The sequence below is a fragment of the Strongylocentrotus purpuratus genome, unplaced genomic scaffold (assembly GCF_000002235.5).
Source record: "Strongylocentrotus purpuratus isolate Spur 01 unplaced genomic scaffold, Spur_5.0 spur5_scaffold_1, whole genome shotgun sequence".
Classification (NCBI taxonomy): domain Eukaryota; kingdom Metazoa; phylum Echinodermata; class Echinoidea; order Camarodonta; family Strongylocentrotidae; genus Strongylocentrotus; species Strongylocentrotus purpuratus.
In genome coordinates this window covers 45,638,618-45,658,105 of record NW_022145594.1, presented here as the reverse complement: position 1 = coordinate 45,658,105, position 19,488 = coordinate 45,638,618, and the positions used below count along the sequence as shown (strand labels likewise).

The window sequence follows — 19,488 nt, the reverse complement described above, 5'->3', positions numbered from 1 at the left end:
GGTCACAGGGCTCATTATGTATGCTGAAACAGCTCGTGATCGCGTTATCTCAAGAACCGATGGATGGATTCCTGCCAAACTTAGGTCATATATGTTGCTTGCAGAGCCGATGAACTGATTAAATTTTGGGGTCATGAGGTCAAGGTCAAAGGTCATGCGGCTCATTATGCATGCAAAAATAGCTTGTGATCGCATTATCATTAGAACAGATTGATGGATTCCTCCCAAACTTAGATCATGTATGTATCTTGCAGAGCCAATGAACTGAGTAGATTCTTGGGTCATGAGGTCAAAGGTCAAAGGTTATGGGCTCATTATGTATGCAAAAATAGCTTGTGAACGCATTCTCATTAGAACTGACAGATGGATTACTATTTAACTCGGGACATCTTGCAGAGCCAATGAACTGAGTAGATGTTAGGGTCATGTGGTCAAAGATCAAAGGGTCATATATGTATATGAGAAATTGCTTGTAATCATGATATTCTGAGAACCTGTTAATGGATTACAATTGAACTTGAATTTGAACAATTTCTTCTGTTTTGGTTTGTAAAATTGCTCTATGACGGAGGCATCATTTCGACTGCGCGCAGTCGAAGTTCCATCTAGTTTATAAATATAATGCTTCCTGGGAGAAATTTCAATTTTTTAAACATACTTGTGGCTTACACCCAGTAAATAAGATCGATTGATGTTAACACTAGTGGCAGAAACTAAATCCTCTGGTAAAGCATTCCAATTATTTATTTTTCTAACCGAAAAGGAATTCTGCCTTAACTGTAATCTGCACCTTTGCTATTTTAGTCTCATGCTATGACCTCTGGTCCTGCCACTGTCGTCAATCTGAAATAACTTGTTTAGCTCAATTCGATCAAGTCCTCTTGAAATCTTATAGATTTGAATTAATTCAGCTTGTTGTCTTCTGTATGAGAGAATATAGGTAGTCTCGGAATCTTTAATCGTTCAGGATAGTCTACAATTATCTTTATCTGCTTCTTTCTTGAACAGTGCAATTACAAAAAAATTACCACTGTTCCTTTTTAAAATTCACTGTTTGAATCAATTTAAGAAAATAGTTTTTGAGGCATTTCAATAATGATGATAATTAAATTAGATAATTAGCACAGCCACTATATAAATTATGAATGTACTCTACAGCACTGTAATTGGAAAAAAAGAATTGTCTGTACTATATAAAAATGAATATTTTGTTATGATGCATTATATCATTTAGCACATACATGTACAATGATTGGAAAACTGTTTAATACTAGTATGTTCATTTTTAATTTAATTAGATGTGAACATTTTGTAGATTGTGTATGTGTTGTCATGTTGAAATCATGTTTTTACTAATGATTTAGTAATGTATCTGTTTGATATGGTGCGTAGTTACATTTGTGCATATGATGGCTTGTACGAAGATGTAATAAAGTCATTGGAAAGATGTCATTGAGGAAGTGCTTTTGAATTTATCACTTTGGTTATCAACATTTAATTAAACAATTAAGAAAATAACAATAAAGAGAAAAAAAGAGAGAGAAGATATATGAGAGATAGAGAGAGAGAGAGATATATATATATATATATATATATATATATATATATATATATATATATAGAGAGAGAGAGAGAGAGAGAGAGAGAGAGAGAGAGAGAGAGAGAGAGAGAGAGAGAGAGAGGTGGGGGGGGGGTGGGTGAAAAAGATAGATGAGACATTGAGAGAAGAGAGGAAGAAGGGGTTTGGGAAGGAGTAGATGCAATGAACATAGACATGTAGTCCTGTGGAAATGATTCATTTTCAAAGATTTGCAATGATTATCTATGAAAAGAGGGAGATAGCTAACAGGACAAATTAATGGAGATAGGGAGAGAGAGAGAGAGGGGGGGGGGGGAAGAAGCATGAAGTGAGAGAATAAAATAAAAGAAAGAGAAGGAAAGGGGTGCATGACCGACAGGAATCCAGTGAAAGAATAATGCAAAGGTAGGATGTTCATTAAGCACATATTTGCAAATGTGAATATATGAGTAGAAATATTTAATGTATCATACATTAAATGACAAATAGATCATTGATTTAAACAAGAAAATCAATGTTGTTTTCTCTTTCCCATAAGGTCAATCTATTTTTGTCACCTCGTACTATATTCCACACCAATTGTGTAAATACCATAAAAATATACTCAAATATGTATCTGTATGGTAAATACTGTCATAATAATTCATTTTCACTTTATACATCGCAGACACCTTACTTGAAGGCGAAAGAAGAAAGAAGAAAGAAATTGGCCTTCAAATTACCTATTGTTTGCAGAGAATTTTGGATCAGATTTGTCAGTAGATATCTTCGCATAAGAACGACGACGTTCTTTTCGGTATGAATTTGTTAAATATGAATTTTGTATTACGTTTTCGGTGTTTTTTAGCTCTTAATTTCATTGTATTGGCTCAGGCGTCAATCACACATACACATGATACAGTGCAGTGCTGAGCTGAGTGCATGTCGCGTCCCGATCCCGTGTGATCGCCCATCTACCCCATCACACGCAAACACTACGATAGCGATTTGCATGCAATCTGAATGTGAAATAAAATTGCTTGCACATAATAAAACACGTCTGTCGCTGCTATAAATGGCTAATGCTACCTGACTCTCCCTACTCTGCACTAGCTGAGGGAGACTTTTACTAGTTTATTGTATTGTAATTGTATTCAGTCACAGCTGTGATTGTCGTGATACTGAGTGATGAATGATGAATAAATGGTGAGGTTACTTGCCTTGAATCTTGATACGAAATTAGAAATAAATTGTGAAATCATGAATTTACGATGAATCATGAATATTGTAATATCTTAACAATGTTAAATGTTGTATTTTGTAACTTTATGTCATACGTATTCTGTTTCTCTTTTTCAGTAGGGGCGCTGGTCCGAAAATGAGGATCATCTGTGTAAACGCGAATAAATAGCGTCCTAAAAGATATTGATGTTTTTTTTCTTACGCGCTCTGCAGGTTTTGGGTTCCCGATCCTCGCCCTAGCAATGCAAAAAACGGATTCTGCATATTAAAATACCCCTTAAATGCATCAAGGAAATCGTCGCGGAATCCGTTTCTGGCGTCGCCAATGCTGCGGATGGGAAATAAGAATCGTCTTCGAAAATGCAGACGATCCTTATTCTCAGACCAGGGCCCCTACTGTTTTTGTATGTTTTTTTTTATAGGGTTCAAAGTTCCAATGAAGAAATAAAAATTGTTTTAAAGCTTATCAACCCTAGTGTGGCTAGGAGGGATTAGACCACACAGCGAGGTCACTGACAGGTGGCTATCTCATCAACTCTGCTCTCAAATAATTAACATAAAAAATAGAGGATCATGGGGGACCAACAGGCACTGATTGGGGAAGTTTTCTATATAGAGGGAGCAAGTAGCTACAAGTAGGACAGTGGGGCTTTAAATGATTTTTTTCTTCTCCCAATTTATCACAGATCTGCATGAACCATGGAAGGCAATTACCCGCCTGGTTTTTACTGTACTGACAGAGATCAACAAGAAAACAGACAACATCAGCCTCCACAACAACCACCACAACAGCAACATGTTGCACACTTTCCCATGGACATACCTATACCGTACCACACAACCTCACAACACCAGTCTGAGTTTGTTGTGGATCAACCTCTTCGAGCGTTTCCTATACCACATCCTGGGGCTCCGATGTTGAGCTCAATATATCATGGTGAGTAGCTTCAAGTATGGTACGTCACAGAGTTGCCAATGTGTTTGATTGATCGCAAATTAAAACATTTATAACTTTCCTATTTTTAATCGGCTCTCACATACATGTAATTGAAGTTGAATGGCATATGGTTTTTACTTGCACTGTACATAACATATTTTACTGTAATTTTTTTTTTTTTTAAATTTATTTTTTACTATTCATTAATAAGTGCTTTGTCTACACTCATGCACTTCATGGCACTCCTAGCTCCTTGCAGCTACTTGCCTCACTTACCATCACAGTATATATTCCTGAGAGAGATGCTAAAGGGATTGCTCAATCAAGTATCAAGTATTAAGTACTTGAGTTCATCTCATGAACAACAAGATCAAAAATAACAAATGTTGGACATTTGATCGTACCATTAACCATCACAGCACATTCCAAATTTGTCTACAGTTTCACCTGTATCTAGTATCATATCAACATTATCTGTCATTTTCTTTTGAAAATTAATTCCCTTTAGATTCTGCCCATGGAGTTTCTAATGCAGGCATTATTCACCAAGCTCGTCAGCAGCTTCCTGTCCACCTCAGGGGTCATGGGGTCAAATCGTCGACCCTGTCGGCAAACTATGCCCCGCCCATCACAACTCATGAACCAATCCGAGAGAGAAATGACCTGCCAATAACAACTCATGAATCTGTATCAAGCATCATTCAGCCCCTAACAACTCCCGAATCAGGTGCAAAGAGCAATGTGCCACGACCACAAGGTACTGTATGCAACTTTTGTCTTGTCAGGTTCTGCCAACTGGGGCTTTGTCTTATAAAGAGTTGATATTAATCGCAATTATGTACCTAAGAGATCATAGGGGACTGCAAACTGGCGATTGATTGGACGACTTGGATCAATCGCAACTCTTTATAAGACAGGGCTCCAGATTTTGAAAGATTTGTGATGGTGGTGATGATAATGATACTATTTAGCATCACCTGTGCCGGGAAGGAAAGAATTTAACATGATTAAATTACCAATAAAGTAAGCCTTAATTGGTGATGGTATTTGGGGCTCTAATTTAAAATAACTGTAAACAAATCTATGCAAATGTAAGGCAAGGTACTGAAAAATGCATGCAAACTTATGACTAAACAACTGGATCAATTTTAACATGTAATGACAAAATCCCCTTAATTTGACAAAGGATTAATATTTTGCTTGATATGTTCCAGTCACTTCTTATATTTACATTGCTACACAGTTATATTCTCATAATTGTGTAACTTCATCTCTTTAATGTATTTTGATTGTATCTTAGTGGGAAATTTGTCTTACAAAGCCACCACAGGCTTTTTTAAAGTTCTCTTTTTTGATTTCATATAAATTGTAGAGTGAAAAATTCTTTATACATTACCAATGATATGATTACTCTGTATTTTTATTATCTTTTGTATGAAAGTTTATTCGCTTTGATCATATTTTTAAGAAAATGACTCTTCATAAACGATTGATTGATTGCTTGATTTGACATTAGGCCAGACATCTACTGTCACCGCTTCAGTGAAGGAAATACAAACCATCAAACAAAGAGAGCAGTGTTCATCCTCTTCACATCAAGCAAGTGCTAGTTCATCATCTTCAGACACCTCTAATCCAACTCCAAACACCTCTAAAGACGAATCACAGCTGCTTGCCGCCCTCAATCTCAAAAAGACCAAGTCGATTCAAGATCTTCCACAGAATCTCTTGTTTAGAGCGACACCGGAGGGCAAGGTTGACGGTGTGGTTGCTAAGGAGAGGATAGAGAAGGGGGTGGAGTTTGGACCATACGCAGGAACGTTGCTGGATGAAGAGCAGGGATGGACTAGAGATACAACATGGGAGGTAAGAAGGGCAGTGTTTCACAAAACTGTCTTTAGGCACAAGTTCACTTACATCCCATTGAAGTACGAGCTTTGAAAATGACAAGTGTTTCAATGGGATATCAGATAACTTATACTTGACAGTTTATTTATTAATATTGTGATTTCTTTCGATTTTCCAATATTTTTTTTCTTTTCTTAAAGTCTGTGTAAATGGAACCATCTAATTGAAAAAGGATAGTGCCATGGACGGGGTTTGACCACAGCACTGCTTTAAGGAATTAATTCCTACCAGTTACCCATTTGCCGTGACAGGGACCCGAGCCCTGTACCTTATGGTGCACCGTATAGAGACTTCTTGTCCCCTTATGAACATTCTATTCTGTTATGATTTCAGGTTTGTCTGTCAGATCTCAATGCATTCCTCTACATCGATGGTCAGAAGACGTGGATGCCTCGGGTGAGATCCGCACGCAACGAGGAAGAACAAAACATGGAAGCCTACCAATACTACGGGAAAATCTTCTACAGAAGCACAATGGTCATCGAACCAGAGAGCGAACTAAGGGTCTCCTACAGCCTGGAGTATGCTAAGCATGTTGGAATGGAGACGAGATTGAAGGATCTGAAATATAATAAAGGTATGAAAGTGCTATTCTAAAGGGTTTTCACATTGTCAGAGACATTTAGATCACAACTCGAGGGGTCAGTGACACAAAGACGTAACTCCATTTTGGCCATTTTGAGAAAAAGTGGTTTATGTGTCACTGAGCACTTGGGCCCTAAGGAGTTAAGTCTATGTTTCACTTGCCATTGACTTTTATGGGGTGTTGGGTGGAGTTAAGTCTTGTTTCCTAGAAAGCCCACATTTTTCTGGACATTTTGATATCAAATACTCATTTTAGCAAAATATAGAGTTACATCTTTGTGTCCCTGATTCCTCGAACTGATCTTTCCTAAGAGCCTTAGGTCCTAATACTCTTTCAAACTATTTTAGATCATCAAAGATGGCTCACGTTAAGCTTCAGCTTTAGGTAAAACACGGCCTCTACTTGCATGAAGCAAGTACAATACAAAGCAACACTCATCAATCAATTAACAAAGGGTGCAAATTATATTTAGTGATGGTCACCAAAAAAAGAGCGTTCCAGCCAGGCGCCAATTCACGACTCTCACAATGCTAAGCAAACTACATTAACATTCCCATCCAACAGTACCCATTAAACACCAGGGTGGGGAGTGGCAAATGTAGATCTTACCAAATCTTGTCAAAGGATGTTAGTGCCAGGCTTGGATTTGAACCCATACGTTGTGATTTACAGTAGGGTGACTTATCTACTAGACCACAATACCTCTATAATCAATATTATTGGTTATCTCCTGTTATTTCAGATGCTCAGAAGTTCCAATGCAGCCATTGTGAGGGTCTGTTCTCATCTGCCAAACTTATCCTGAGACACATCCGATGTGAACACAGCGATGGGGAACCATGCGAGATGATGCCTGCGCTGGCATGGAAACGGAAAGGAAAGAAGAAAGGGAGAGAGAAATCAGTGGCAATCAAGTTCAAGTTCAACCAACCCATCAACCACCCCATCGTGAGGAAGAGAAAGAATAGCGAGGAGGAGGAGGAGTGTGATTTCAGGTGTGGCACCTGTGTTAAGTCCTTCCCTTCCTTGGGCAGACTGAAGGAGCATGAGTTGTTCCACGAGATGATGCACGGCGACAAACCGTACGAATGCAGCGAGTGCAACCAAAGGTACACGGCACAGAGTTCCCTCAATAGGCACGAGAGGGAGGTCCACGGGTTCCTCGACGATTACAAACCCAGGAGCCGACCCAAACGGTTGAAGGCGCATGTACCGAAAAAGCCACTTCACTGTCGTTACTGTGGCCAAGGGTACAAATCACGCGGTGCACTCGCGAACCACGAGAGGAGAATCCATGGCTCTCGGCACCCGATTCGGGAACCGGACCTACCGAACGATGAGCCCAAGGATATGCTTGGTAGACCCTCTGATTACTACCAGCGACCCTTCAAGTGCCGATTTTGTCCAAAGAGATACGTTTCCTGGACAACGGTTGAACAACACGAGAAGGAGGTCCACACGAGAGAAGGCACTTTCAAGTGCAGTCATTGTCCCAAGGTTTGCGCCAGTGAGAGCCGTCTGAAAGAGCACCTTGTCGTCCACAAGTACATGCATATGCATCGTTGCACGCTCTGTCCGAGAAGCTTTGCTTCAGAAAGCGCTTTGAATAACCATCAAGGAGAACATACCGGACTGAAGCCGTTTAAGTGTGAAATCTGCAGCCGGGGATTCAGAACTCGAAAATTAACTCTTAAGCATAAGCAGCGCATGCACCAGGAACGCCCAAAGCGCTATATTTGCTCTATCTGTAACAAAGGATTCGCTGAGAAATGCAATCTGAAAGTTCATGAGCGACGCCACAAAGGCATCAGGCAGTTTGTGTGCTTGGAGTGTGGTAAAGGGTTTACTGCAAGATTTTCTCTCACAGCTCACATGCAAGCCATGCACATTAAGGAGAGACCATTCGCTTGCGAGATCTGCGGGAAATCGTTTGCCCTCAATCATCACTATAATCATCACATGGCTAAACATAGGCTAGATGGAGATGATAGCATACCGCAATAAAAATACACAAATTTCAAATCCATCTCAATTAATTGTAAAAGCACTGTGTATTCTAGGCCTGCGCAGTAGGTAAGGCTCGTTCAGTCACGATGCGACAAATTGTGGCGAGTTTATTTCATGACGTTAAGTGTACATGTAATAACCTTCACATCTCTAAATCTTGTTCGTTCATTCGTTCGTGTCTCCTTAGATCAAGATTAATGTATCTTGATGTTCGGATCTACAAACGGCAGTGTCAGACACGTTGCCCAGGGGTACGAGATAGGACTCTTGTTGTAACACAGAGATCAGTGAATAAGCTCTTTGTTGCACGCAATTGTCATTCATTTACTCTCAAAAAACTGCGGCAGTTTATTTTGTGGCAGTTTACCGCACCATATCTGAACAAGCCTTTACTCTCTCTCTCTCTCTCTCTCTCTCTCTCTCTCCTTCTCTCTATGCCACAAGTTTAAATCTAGAAAATGAACTTTCGTCTGCGAGCACAGACTCTAATTTGACACTTTACCACTAATCCTGCAGCCTTGAGTAGAACCTAGCTCTGTCAGTCTGTGGCTGTGTCCCGAGCAGCTGAGGTACAGCGCCTATGCAGTAAACTGTCAGCCTAGTCTCACGCTGCAGACACTGCTAGGCACAGCTACTGACAAGGAAACGTGCCTACAAACAAAATACACTTTGGGCAAAAGGGTTTTCAATTATTTTGTCTTTTTTCAATTTGATACAGACATTTTTCCATAATATCTGTCTGAATGATTATTATTTTCAATTTCAAGATGAAATTTTAATCAAAATGAAAATCTGGGCAGTTCAAACAGTCAATGAAAATTGAAGTATCAAATTTTGAGATGAAAAATGTTTTCAAATTGGACATCAAGAATGTATGAAGATTATGTGGATGGTCAATGTCAAATGTTGTTATATTAACACTTGTGATAGGGAGGGAGACTGTAAATTCATAATTTCTTGTATTATAAGAAAGAGTAAGCCTTGTAAATGGAGAACCAATCATGTCATTTCAGAATTTATAGTGGAAATGTACTTCTTTATAAATTTGGTGCGGTGCAGGTTTTGAAAGCTTTAGGTACTTCTGAAAACTAAAATTTTGGGTTTTAGATGGAAACTGTACAGAGTTAGTAGATTCATTCATCTTTTGCTAGAACTTGACATCATGAAACAAAGTCAACTCACAAAGATGTGTTTGTAGAGTAGGCATTCTCTTTCTATGTAGAAAGGTTAAAGATGTGCATATCAATTTTTTTTCTCCAGTTAGGTTGTAAATTGTTGTACATTTATGTAAATAATGTAACAAGTTTGAAGGATCAATATCTCTGTTTTTCCTCACAAATTGATAATCGTTGAACTTTGTGTCCATGTACATTCTGTTAAGGTACATGTACATGAAATTTCATTTGGAGAAACATATCACCAAAAGAAATATACAAGTGTCACCATTTCAGAGAAAAAGCTAATGAATTAAGCTTTAGGTAACTCATGCGTGATAGACTAGTGCTGCCTTTTACCAACTCAATTTTGTAAAGTTATCTGTAGTCACATCACTTATATATTTGATAACTGTATACCGTACTTGTATTATTTGTGTGCTCATACAATATTTCAGCATCTTGATGTCATTGTCAACTTTCATATCCGCTTTAAAACTATATAATTTGTTTATCAATGTAAAAAGAATAATTTTGCAATTTTATGATAACATGCATGATATTTGTTTGCTACTACATTTACATCAGATTTTTCTTATTTCAACTTAGAAAAATTGAAAAATTTCTTTTCATTTTGCCGATTAAAAAAAAACAACCTTTGCAAATATCTACTCATATTTTCCTACTCAAGCTAATGTCGTGTTCAAATCATGATAGTAATTGTAAGCGTGTCGCATGATGTAGTCTGTTTGTATAAAGATGTAATAAATTTCCTAGAAAAATGTACACGATTCATTGATATCTGTTGAATTGTCTTTGTCAAGCGATGGACGGAGATCTCAAGAGGGAGAGGGAGGGAGAGAGAAAGAGAGAGAGAGAGAGAGAGAGAAAGAGAGAGAGAGAGAGAGAAAGAGAGAGAGAGAGAGAGAGAGAGATAGAGATGGAGAGAAGGGAGAAGAGAGAAAGGGGCAGATGGGGGGTGGTTTGGGAAGGGGAAAGAGGGAGAGATCAACAGTTCAGAGAGTAGTGGCAAGAGGGTGGGGGGGGGGGGGGGGGGGGAGATGTAAATCAAAGTCATAGTTACTTTGATGGAAGGAGATCGAGAGAGAGAGGGGGAGAAGACGGAGGGGACGGGATGGTTTGCGCAGGGAGAAAAATTCATCTCCCTGGTTTGGGGAGGGGAAGGGGAGAAGAAAGAGGGAGATCGATCGAGATCAACATTTCAGAGAAAAGTCGAAAGGGGGAGGGGGAGAGGTGTAATCAATGTCATAGTTACTTTGATGGAAGGAGATCGAGAGATTGAGAGAGGGGAGAAGAGAGAGAGAGAAGGTGGAGGGGACGGGTGGTTTGGGGAAGGGAAAAGGGGGAGAGATCGACAGTTCAGAGAGAAGTGGCAAGATCGAGGGAGGGGGGGGGGGGGCAGGGGAATGTAAATCAAAGTCAGATATTTGATGGAAGGAGATGGAGAGAAGGGAGAAGAGAGAGATAGAGAGGGGAGAAGGGGAGGGGAAAGGGAGAAAGAAAGAGGGAGAGATCAACAGTTCAGAGAGAAGCGAAAGAGAGAGAGAGGCGGGGGCAGTTACTTAATTGACCCTGTGGAAAGTAATTTTTAAAATATGCCTCAGTGCGGCGTCGTAATTGCTTCACTAATAGGGACTTTTAGATTTGCGTGGACTGATACATGTGACGTCTATTCAAGGCGGTGCAGGACGTCGATCGTAGCAATCCACGTTTTCTTCGTGCAAATCTAAAAGTCCCTAATATTCTGAATCATGAGCGGTGCACGATATGTGCCATCCACATAATTCATTTTTATTTTGCATCATCGAAGATAGCATAATTGTCTTAAGGAGGCTTCAGACCCAAAGACAAACCATATTTTGCGTTTGTATTGCAGGGAAATTTTAACTTTTGGATTCCCGTACCGGAGCATCGGTGTCGTACTGAGGTCTTCATACGCTCATATTTTCCTACATTCGTGATATTTGTAAGCTCTTTATTTATTTAACAGTAACCGAGGCCGAGACGATTTTCCCTGGCTTGGGCCCTTGCGTTAACGATGTCCACGCCAATGCCAGTCGGGCCCACAGCCATCAATCCCCGCAAAAAAGGCTAGGCGCGGCCTCGGGCTCTGTATCATGGAAGCGCGCGGTGTAACTTACTGTAATACTTGGTCTTGTTGTTGGGAAGAGCTAGCCAGGGAGGGTGATAAGATGAAATGTGATATTGATATCATCAATTCTATATTAATTTAAATTAAACCCTCAAAATCAAATGTCATGAGCATGGATTAACAAAATAACGATTAGGCTAGTCTACATCACCCCTATTTACGGCTTTAAACTTAAAGCACACTGAAATGTGATTTACAATATAAAGCATTGATTTCTATGTCAGTCAAGCTTGTTTGACTTTTATGACATCAAATAATCAGAAGGGCGCTGGTCCGAGAATAAGGATCGTCCGCATAAACGAGGATCATCTTCATAAACGCGGTAGACGCGTCCGCAAAAATAAGGATTGTCGGCATTTTCGTAGACGTTTCATACTTCTGATCCGCGCGTTGGCGATGCAAAAAATGGATTCCGCAATGATTTTTGTTCATGCATTTCACATTGACTTTGTGCAGAGACTTTCACGTTATGAGCGATAAATCCTAGGGAAGATGGACAACCCATAAAAGTGCCAGTAGGCCCTAGACGGTGAACTGGGGTTATACAAAGAATATCTGTTTTTTTAGCATCGCCAGCGCACTGTTCGGGAACCCGAAACCTGAAGAGTGCCGATGAAAAAAACGATCCATATTTTTTAGGAAGCAATTTGTCCGCGGTAACAAGGATATCCTCGTTAATGTGGAGGATCATCATTCTCTGACCAGTGCCCCTACTGATAATGGGACGAAAACTTCAAGAAAAGAGTAATGCCAAGGAGAAAATCAGAGAAAAAGTAAAATTGGGAGGGAATAATGGCTGCAAAAGAGTCATGATGAGAATAGGATGGGTCACTTGAAGTAGGAGAAAAGCAGAGAAATACTTTGGGATAGAGAGGTCAGAAAAGAGAAAAACCAAGATTCAATTTAATTCAATTCTGGTTTGTTGTAAATGTAAATAAAAACATACTGAATAAAAAGTCCAGAGACTCATACTATTCAGTTTACAAATTATAAATACATACAAGAATAAAGAATTCAATACTTTTAGCAATCTTTATGATTCTAATGAACTAAACAACTAAGATCAATTAATCGTGAAAAAATACATGTTCTAATTATGCAGTTATAACATTAAAGTAGTAAAATATGTTGTCACCATTTTCTAAATGTCATATGCAATTTTGTCATACACTTTCAAATTAATAAGTGATCTTTTTTTAACCTCACATGAAATTAATTTTGAGATATTTAAGTAAAATCTAACATGTCTTCTTGCTCATGTTATGATTATTTTGCCATCTTCCTAATTGAACCCATCACTTACATTGTATCATAATGTAAAAGAGGATGCCATTTAAGACACACTTCTGTAAAGATTTCCCCCCAAAGACAAATTTGTTGATAAAAGAATACATAGTTTGGGTTTTCTGTTGTATGCAGAAAAACAAAATGTTGTATTCTTTCATCAATATTAACTTCAAATGCATTTGTTTTGGGAATCCCAATTCTTTAGAGGGGCTTTTATCTGTTAGTTTTAAGTCTAACAGATAAATTTCCAGCTAAATGATGCTTTTTAATGCTTTTCTTTCTTTTACAGGATACTCCAGTAGATGCCTGAGCCATTCTGTGAACCATGGAAGGTACTTTCCAGCCTGGTTTCTACTGCCCTGAAAGAGATCAACAAGGAAACAGACAACATCAACAACCTTCACAACATCAGCAACACCAGCAACATGTTGCACCCTACCCCATGGACCTACCATACCACACCACCTCACAACACCAACCTGAACTCACACTAGATCAGTCATTCAGAGCATTCCCTGCACCACACCCTATACCTCCCATGTCGAGCTCTGTGTATCATGGTAAGTATGCGGCTGTGAATTAGAATATTGTCTTTTCAGAGCCAGACAGGTATTAAAGGTAATACAAAGTTTTGGGAAATTTTGAAAAATGGGTGGATAGTGATTCTTGATAATTTTAATATATTTGGATGCCATTGTGGATGTATTAAAAACACCAGAAGTTGTAGCCCCTAAAACACTTCTGCTTTCGAGAAAAATTTAATATAAAGATTTACCGGTGCTCCCGGTAAATTATGATAAATTTCAAATAGCTCCTACGGCCGTACAATGGTAGCTGCGACCATGACAATTTCAGAGTATGTAGTTGTGGTATATAATTTCCGAACGAGAATAGCTAATCGGTCGATTTCAATAAACATTGTTTTGTAGCTTAATTAATATCTTGACCTTGAGAGGGAGCTATTCAACATAAAGTGTTCATTATTTACAATTTCATAACTTCAGAGTCTATTTCGACCGCGACAACAATCACTGAATATTGTAGGATCGTATCTGCTTCCAATATGTTCATTTGAACCAAATTCATGACCCCATACCAAAACTTTGTATTACCTTTAATTCCATGTCGCAGTATACAAGTTAACGCCCTTCTGGCTACAAACAGACTCTGTTTTGGATTATTGGAACCCTTCAATTGTTGAACCGAGTGGAAGAGAAGTCAGAGGGAAGGAGATGATTGAAAATGGTTTTAAATCTGAGGTGACATGACTTAAAGATACATGATGCATTGTTTGTTTACAAAAAGAAAATGCTTCTTTATTTCTAATAATCTTTACCAATTTTATTGAATTTGTTTGATCTGGACAGGGTTTGAAAAATGGATTAGAAACTTCAGCACAAAGTTTTGTGGTCAGTTGCTTGACTTTAAGAACATTTCAGGCATACCCAGTCCAGTTTGACAAGACTTTTGGGGGCCCCTTTCAGTAGGAAACATTCAACCTAATTAAATGGTTCAGTCAGAGTAAATTATGATGTTTGCTTTCTGAGTAAAGAACTGTTACATAATCATAGGAGTACACTGTACATGTCACAATCTGTTACCTGTGATATATCAGGAGAGATATATTTACTCTGTCATATAAATTTGAGATTTAGTATTTTTATTTATTGTTAGTATGGTTTTATCATGTGATATTGTTTCAGGCTTAATCCCCTGTCACTATTCTCCATTCAGTATGTTAATTTCTTTTACACCTTCTTTCCTTAAAGGTTCAGGCCCTGGGCTTTCAAACGCAAATATCATTCACCAAACTCCTCCGCAGCCCCCAGTAACTCTCCCAGTCCACATCAGAGGTCATGGGGTCAAATCGTCAACCCTGTCTGCAAACTATGCCCCGCCCATAAACACAACTCATGGAGCAGTCGAAGAAGAGAGGAATGACCTGCAGATTGCAACTCATGGATCTGTTGAAGCAAGCAAAATGTTGCCACTTGCATTCCATAAATCAGTTGTAGAGAGAAATTTTCAGCCCACCACAAGCTACGAATCAGGCCTCCATGTAGAGAGCAATGCCCTCCCCATCATAACTTGTAAATCTGCTGTAAAGAATGCCACACCACAGCAAGGTAAGACTATAATTGAGGCATGAATATATTTAGAAAGATGTTTTGAATGAAGAGGTGTTGCATCGAGCTCAAGAAAAGCGGGTGCTGATTCAAACGATTAGATAGAGATAGAAGAAATGGCTTGGACACATAATGCGGCATGATGAGGGCTTGATGCTCAGAGTCATAGAAGGTTGTATTCATGGAAAGAAGAAGAGGGGAAGACCTCGTAAACGATTTCTAGACGATGTAATCACAGAATGTGGAGCAACGGGTATGAAACGCTGAAACGGATGGCTCAAGACTGAGGAACTTGGAGAGACACTTGATATAAAATTTTGATTGGGTCACTGAACCTGTCATAAACTGACAGATCACTATTGATGAGAAAGATGTCCTGACAGGTTTTCTCAAACCTCAGTCATAATGTGGAAATATTTTCACTCTGTTGATGAATAATTTTTAATAATCTTCAATGATTTCTGTCCGTCATTAGAAAAGGATTACTCTCTATTCCCAGCGTCTAGATTTTTATAGTTTTTTCTTTATACACTCCAACTTACATCCACAATTCTGTTCTCATGATTTTGTACTTGATTAGGTCAGTCATCTATTAAATCAGCTCCTTCATTACAAAGCACCGACCATAGAAAGCAGTGTCTACCTTCGTCAAAGCCGTTTCATCAAGCTAATGCAAGTCCTCCGGCCCCAGACGTCTCTGCTGCCGAACCTCCTCTTTTTGCAGCGCTCAATCTCACAAAGACAATCTCCGTCATGGATCTTCCATTGTCTCTCTCATTACGAGTTGCATCGCAGGACAAGGTCGAAGGAGTGGTTGCCAAGGATACAGTTGAGAAGGGGGTGGAGTTTGGACCCTACACAGGAACACTGCTGGATGAGGAGCAGGGATCGTCTAAGGAGACAACCTGGGAGGTATGTGTTGTAATATTTGATGGAGAATTTATGCTTTAAAGGGGCTGTAGCATGGCAAATACTGGTTAACGCCATCTACGACTTCTTTCGGACAACGTGCACGTAAATGAATGAACTTGATTAACTGGGTCAGCGCGCACTAGCATTCACAAGACAGACCAAAGTTATCTTCACGCTCCGGTTTAGCGTATGTTGCACGCACATGAATATGTAGGCCTACTGCTGCCGTTTTGTATGTAGTCGTATTATTCTCGATTAGCCCCGAGTCAGGCCACGGGAAAGACACGTAGTCTCGTCATGCTACAGCCCCTTTAATTGGCACCTACCCACTCTCCATCTTTTTCTGTAGCACTGTGCATGGCAGAAGTAAAACATTTTCTGTAGGAAGGTGAATTATTGTCAGTTGGTTTTAAAGTGTACTGTAACTGTAACAATTACTTACACATGCATATATGCACCTGTACAACAAGAACAAAAAGTTAAAATGTTAAAATGTGGAATAACAGGATATGTGAAAGTCTCCACATATACACACACAATCAGTGCGTTTATCTTCATCACCTTGAAGCAGCACTTACATTGGAAAAAGAAGAAGAAGAACTCTCGTCCTAACGTGGATAATATATATGTCAGAAAGTACCCCGTAAAAATTGATTAAAAAAAACCTACTGTGTTTGAACTGTCCCATTTTGTGTGCTTTCAGATCTGTGTCTCTGGTAGAGTGTATCACTACATTGATGGACGTAAGACATGGATGTCTCATGTAAGATGTGCTCAGAGGGAGGACGAACAGAACATAGAAGCATATCAGTACTACGGTGAAGTCTACTTCCGAAGCACAAAGGTCATAGAACCAGGAAGTGAACTGAGAGTGTTCTACAGCGAGGACTACATGAAGCATGTTGGAGGCAAGACTGGATTAACTGAACTTGGGTTTAACCAGGGTATGTAGTGCCACAATCTACCACATATATGTTATTAGATATAATTTCAGTTAGGTTAAAAACAATTATTCATGTTCTTCTTAGCAGAAAACTAGTCAAGTTATTTATATATTTGAATATTAGTTTCAGGCAAACTTGAGGGGAGAGAAAAGGAGAGATTTCTGGCCAAGTGTATTTATCAGATAAAATCTATAGTGGGTACCTCTTATGTTTCATACACCGAGAAATAACCAGTATACAAGTAAGTTTTTTAAAAACAAAATAGGACCTATGACCTAGCCTTGAGGGACTACACCTACATATTAATGAGGATTGAAAAGAAGTCATTGAAAATGAATTTTAATTTTCTTTCAATGTTTCAGACGCACAAAAGTTTCAGTGTAGCCTGTGCGAGGACCTGTTCTCTTCCTCCAAACTGATCTTGAGACACATCCGATTGGAACACACCGATGGTAAACCTCATGACAAGCTTCCCTTGGTGACACCAAAGAAAAGAGAGAAAAAACATGTCAGGCTTAAGATCAGCTCCAAACATCTGTTTAAGACCAAGAAAAAAGCTAGAGAGAAGGAAGAGTCTGATTTAAAGTGTGCAACTTGTGGGAAAGTCTTCCTTTCCTCCGGCAGACTGAAGGCTCATGAGATATTCCATGATTACAACCAGGACCACACATGTCCCATATGTGGGAAGAGACAGAAGAATGCTCAGACATGGGCTAAACACATGAACCTGCATAAACCAGCGAGCGAAGCCAGGCCCCACAAGTGCAACGAATGCAACGGACGGTACAAATCCAAAGCCGCACTCCGTAAGCATCAACATCAGGTCCATGGATACCCTTGCCGGCTTTGTTCGGAACGGTTTTCTAGAATGAAGGACTGTAAGACGCATGAACAGACGCACCAAGCTTTCATACCACCGCATGCCGCTGTAGAGTATCTTGTAGCAGAACTCTCTCCTGATGAGCCGAAAGACATGCTTGGTAAACGTGCCAATTACTACCAACGAAGGTTCAAGTGCCGTTATTGTCCAAAGAGATATAGTGACCATTACACTGTCAGGAACCATGAGAAAGAGAACCATACCGGTGAAGGAACCTTCAAATGCAGTCATTGCCCAAAAGCTTATACCAGCGAAAGCCGTCTTAAAACTCACCTCTTGTTCCATGAGCAGACGCACATATACCGCTGCATGCTTTGTCCAAGCAGCTTTGCATCGGAAAGCGCCCTCAACAGTCACCAAGGAGAACATACCGGACTGAAGCCAGTCAAATGTGATGTCTGTGGCAAAGGATTTAGAACTAGGAAGCATTCCCTTGCGCATAGGCGTCGTGTTCATCAGGAACGTCCAAAGCGTTTCTTCTGCTCCTACTGCAATTTTGGGTTTGCAGAAAAGGGCGATTTTAACAAACATGAGCAGCGGCACAAGGGCATTAGACGATACATGTGTAGGGAGTGTGGAATGCCCTTCACCTCAAATACATCTCTCACAGCTCACATTCGAGCATTGCATACCAAGGAAAGACCATTTTCATGTGAAATATGCGGGAAAACTTTTGCCTTGAATTTCAAATATACATTACATATGGTCAGACATAATGTACAGGTAAATGGTAGCAGCCTACAGCAGCAATAAATGTACAATGATCACTCACCTGAACATATAAAATTATCTATGAATTCTCATCCCTGTCCCAGATTCTTTTTGTATCAAGGTATCTTCTCCCAGCTTGGAGGTTGATAGCAACATTTTTCCACGCGTCTCCGTTTTCTGCTACCAGAGTGCACTCTTGCAGTGTCATTCCACTCCATGTCTTAATGTTCCGCTCCCAGTTCGTTGTTGAGTTCTCTCTCAGTCTGGTACCTTTTCCTTCCAATAGAGAATTAATTGCATACCCTGTAATAATATTTTGTTATCATTATGAATCTTTTGTCTCAGAGACATGTACATGTAGACCATTGCAACAACTCTCAATGGTACAAATGATCTCTCTATTTATTTTCTAAATATATCATTTCAATTATTTGTCATACAATGAAATAATTTGAAGAAAAATATTAAAAATGAACAAAAATGTATCATGCTGTCACTATGATTATTTTTTCTCTTTCTCTCCCTCTCTCCCTCTAATGCCTGGCTTTAGAGTCTTGTAATGTCTGATGTGTTTGATGCATGTTGTATCACATGTATGAATGGGTCATGTGGGTGTAGATGTTTGTTTTACCTTCTATCATAAAAAAGTAAATTACTTTGAAACTCTCTCTTCTGCAACATTTACTGAAAAACACAATTCACTCACATTTTCACACCATGAGACAACCTAGCTATTATCCACATATCTGGAGTGACAAAATCAATTTAAAAATGTTTCTTTGCTTGACCTTTGGAGAGAGAGTAACAGTGAGAATGAGAGGGGGCGGAGAGAGAAAGAGATAGAGAGAGAATAGAGAGAGAGAGAGAGAGAGAGAGAGAGAGAATGGAACTTAAAGGTAATACCAAGTTTGGTATGGGGTCAAGAATTTGGTTCAAATGAACATATTAGAAGCATATATGCAATTTTACAATGTGCAATAATCGTTGTCGCGGTTAAAATCGAGTCTAAAGTGATGAAAATGTAGCGCCCTCTCAAGACTGATATTACTTTAGCTTTAAAACA

The 19,488-nt window shown here is 39.3% G+C and overlaps 2 protein-coding genes across 3 annotated transcripts; both read left to right on the top strand.

The window, feature by feature from the left end:
• Positions 1 to 2,238: 2,238 nt before the first annotated feature.
• Positions 2,239 to 10,183, top strand: LOC100890919 (zinc finger protein 345). The gene is made up of 6 exons (XM_030978325.1): positions 2,239 to 2,375; positions 3,487 to 3,737; positions 4,246 to 4,494; positions 5,254 to 5,603; positions 5,979 to 6,222; positions 6,974 to 10,183. The coding sequence occupies exons 2-6, from the start codon at positions 3,500 to 3,502 to the stop codon at positions 8,233 to 8,235; spliced, it is 2,343 nt and encodes a 780-aa protein (XP_030834185.1). The 5' UTR covers positions 2,239 to 2,375; positions 3,487 to 3,499; the 3' UTR covers positions 8,236 to 10,183.
• Positions 10,184 to 11,025: 842 nt separating this feature from the next.
• On the top strand, positions 11,026 to 19,243 carry LOC100890845 (histone-lysine N-methyltransferase PRDM9). Of its 2 annotated transcripts, none has more exons than XM_011679965.2 (6): positions 11,026 to 11,340; positions 13,142 to 13,412; positions 14,622 to 14,978; positions 15,559 to 15,890; positions 16,594 to 16,834; positions 17,197 to 19,243. In XM_011679965.2, the coding sequence occupies exons 2-6, from the start codon at positions 13,178 to 13,180 to the stop codon at positions 18,465 to 18,467; spliced, it is 2,436 nt and encodes an 811-aa protein (XP_011678267.1). In that variant the 5' UTR covers positions 11,026 to 11,340; positions 13,142 to 13,177; the 3' UTR covers positions 18,468 to 19,243. The 2 variants fall into 2 exon arrangements, with proteins under 2 accessions (XP_011678267.1, XP_003727211.1); XM_003727163.3 differs by having other exon boundaries at positions 11,026 to 11,379; positions 17,197 to 19,242.
• Positions 19,244 to 19,488: the final 245 nt, after the last annotated feature.

Excerpts from the sequence above, each read along its gene's own strand:
- LOC100890919 (XM_030978325.1), top strand. The coding sequence starts at position 3,500 with ATGGAAGGCAATTACCCGCCTGGTTTTTACTGTACTGACAGAGATCAA. Across the intron at positions 5,604-5,978 it reads CTAGAGATACAACATGGGAG|GTTTGTCTGTCAGATCTCAA; the intron begins GTAAGAAGGGCA and ends TTATGATTTCAG. Across the intron at positions 6,223-6,973 it reads GGATCTGAAATATAATAAAG|ATGCTCAGAAGTTCCAATGC; the intron begins GTATGAAAGTGC and ends CTGTTATTTCAG.
- LOC100890845 (XM_011679965.2), top strand. The coding sequence starts at position 13,178 with ATGGAAGGTACTTTCCAGCCTGGTTTCTACTGCCCTGAAAGAGATCAA. Across the intron at positions 15,891-16,593 it reads CTAAGGAGACAACCTGGGAG|ATCTGTGTCTCTGGTAGAGT; the intron begins GTATGTGTTGTA and ends GTGTGCTTTCAG. Across the intron at positions 16,835-17,196 it reads TGAACTTGGGTTTAACCAGG|ACGCACAAAAGTTTCAGTGT; the intron begins GTATGTAGTGCC and ends TCAATGTTTCAG.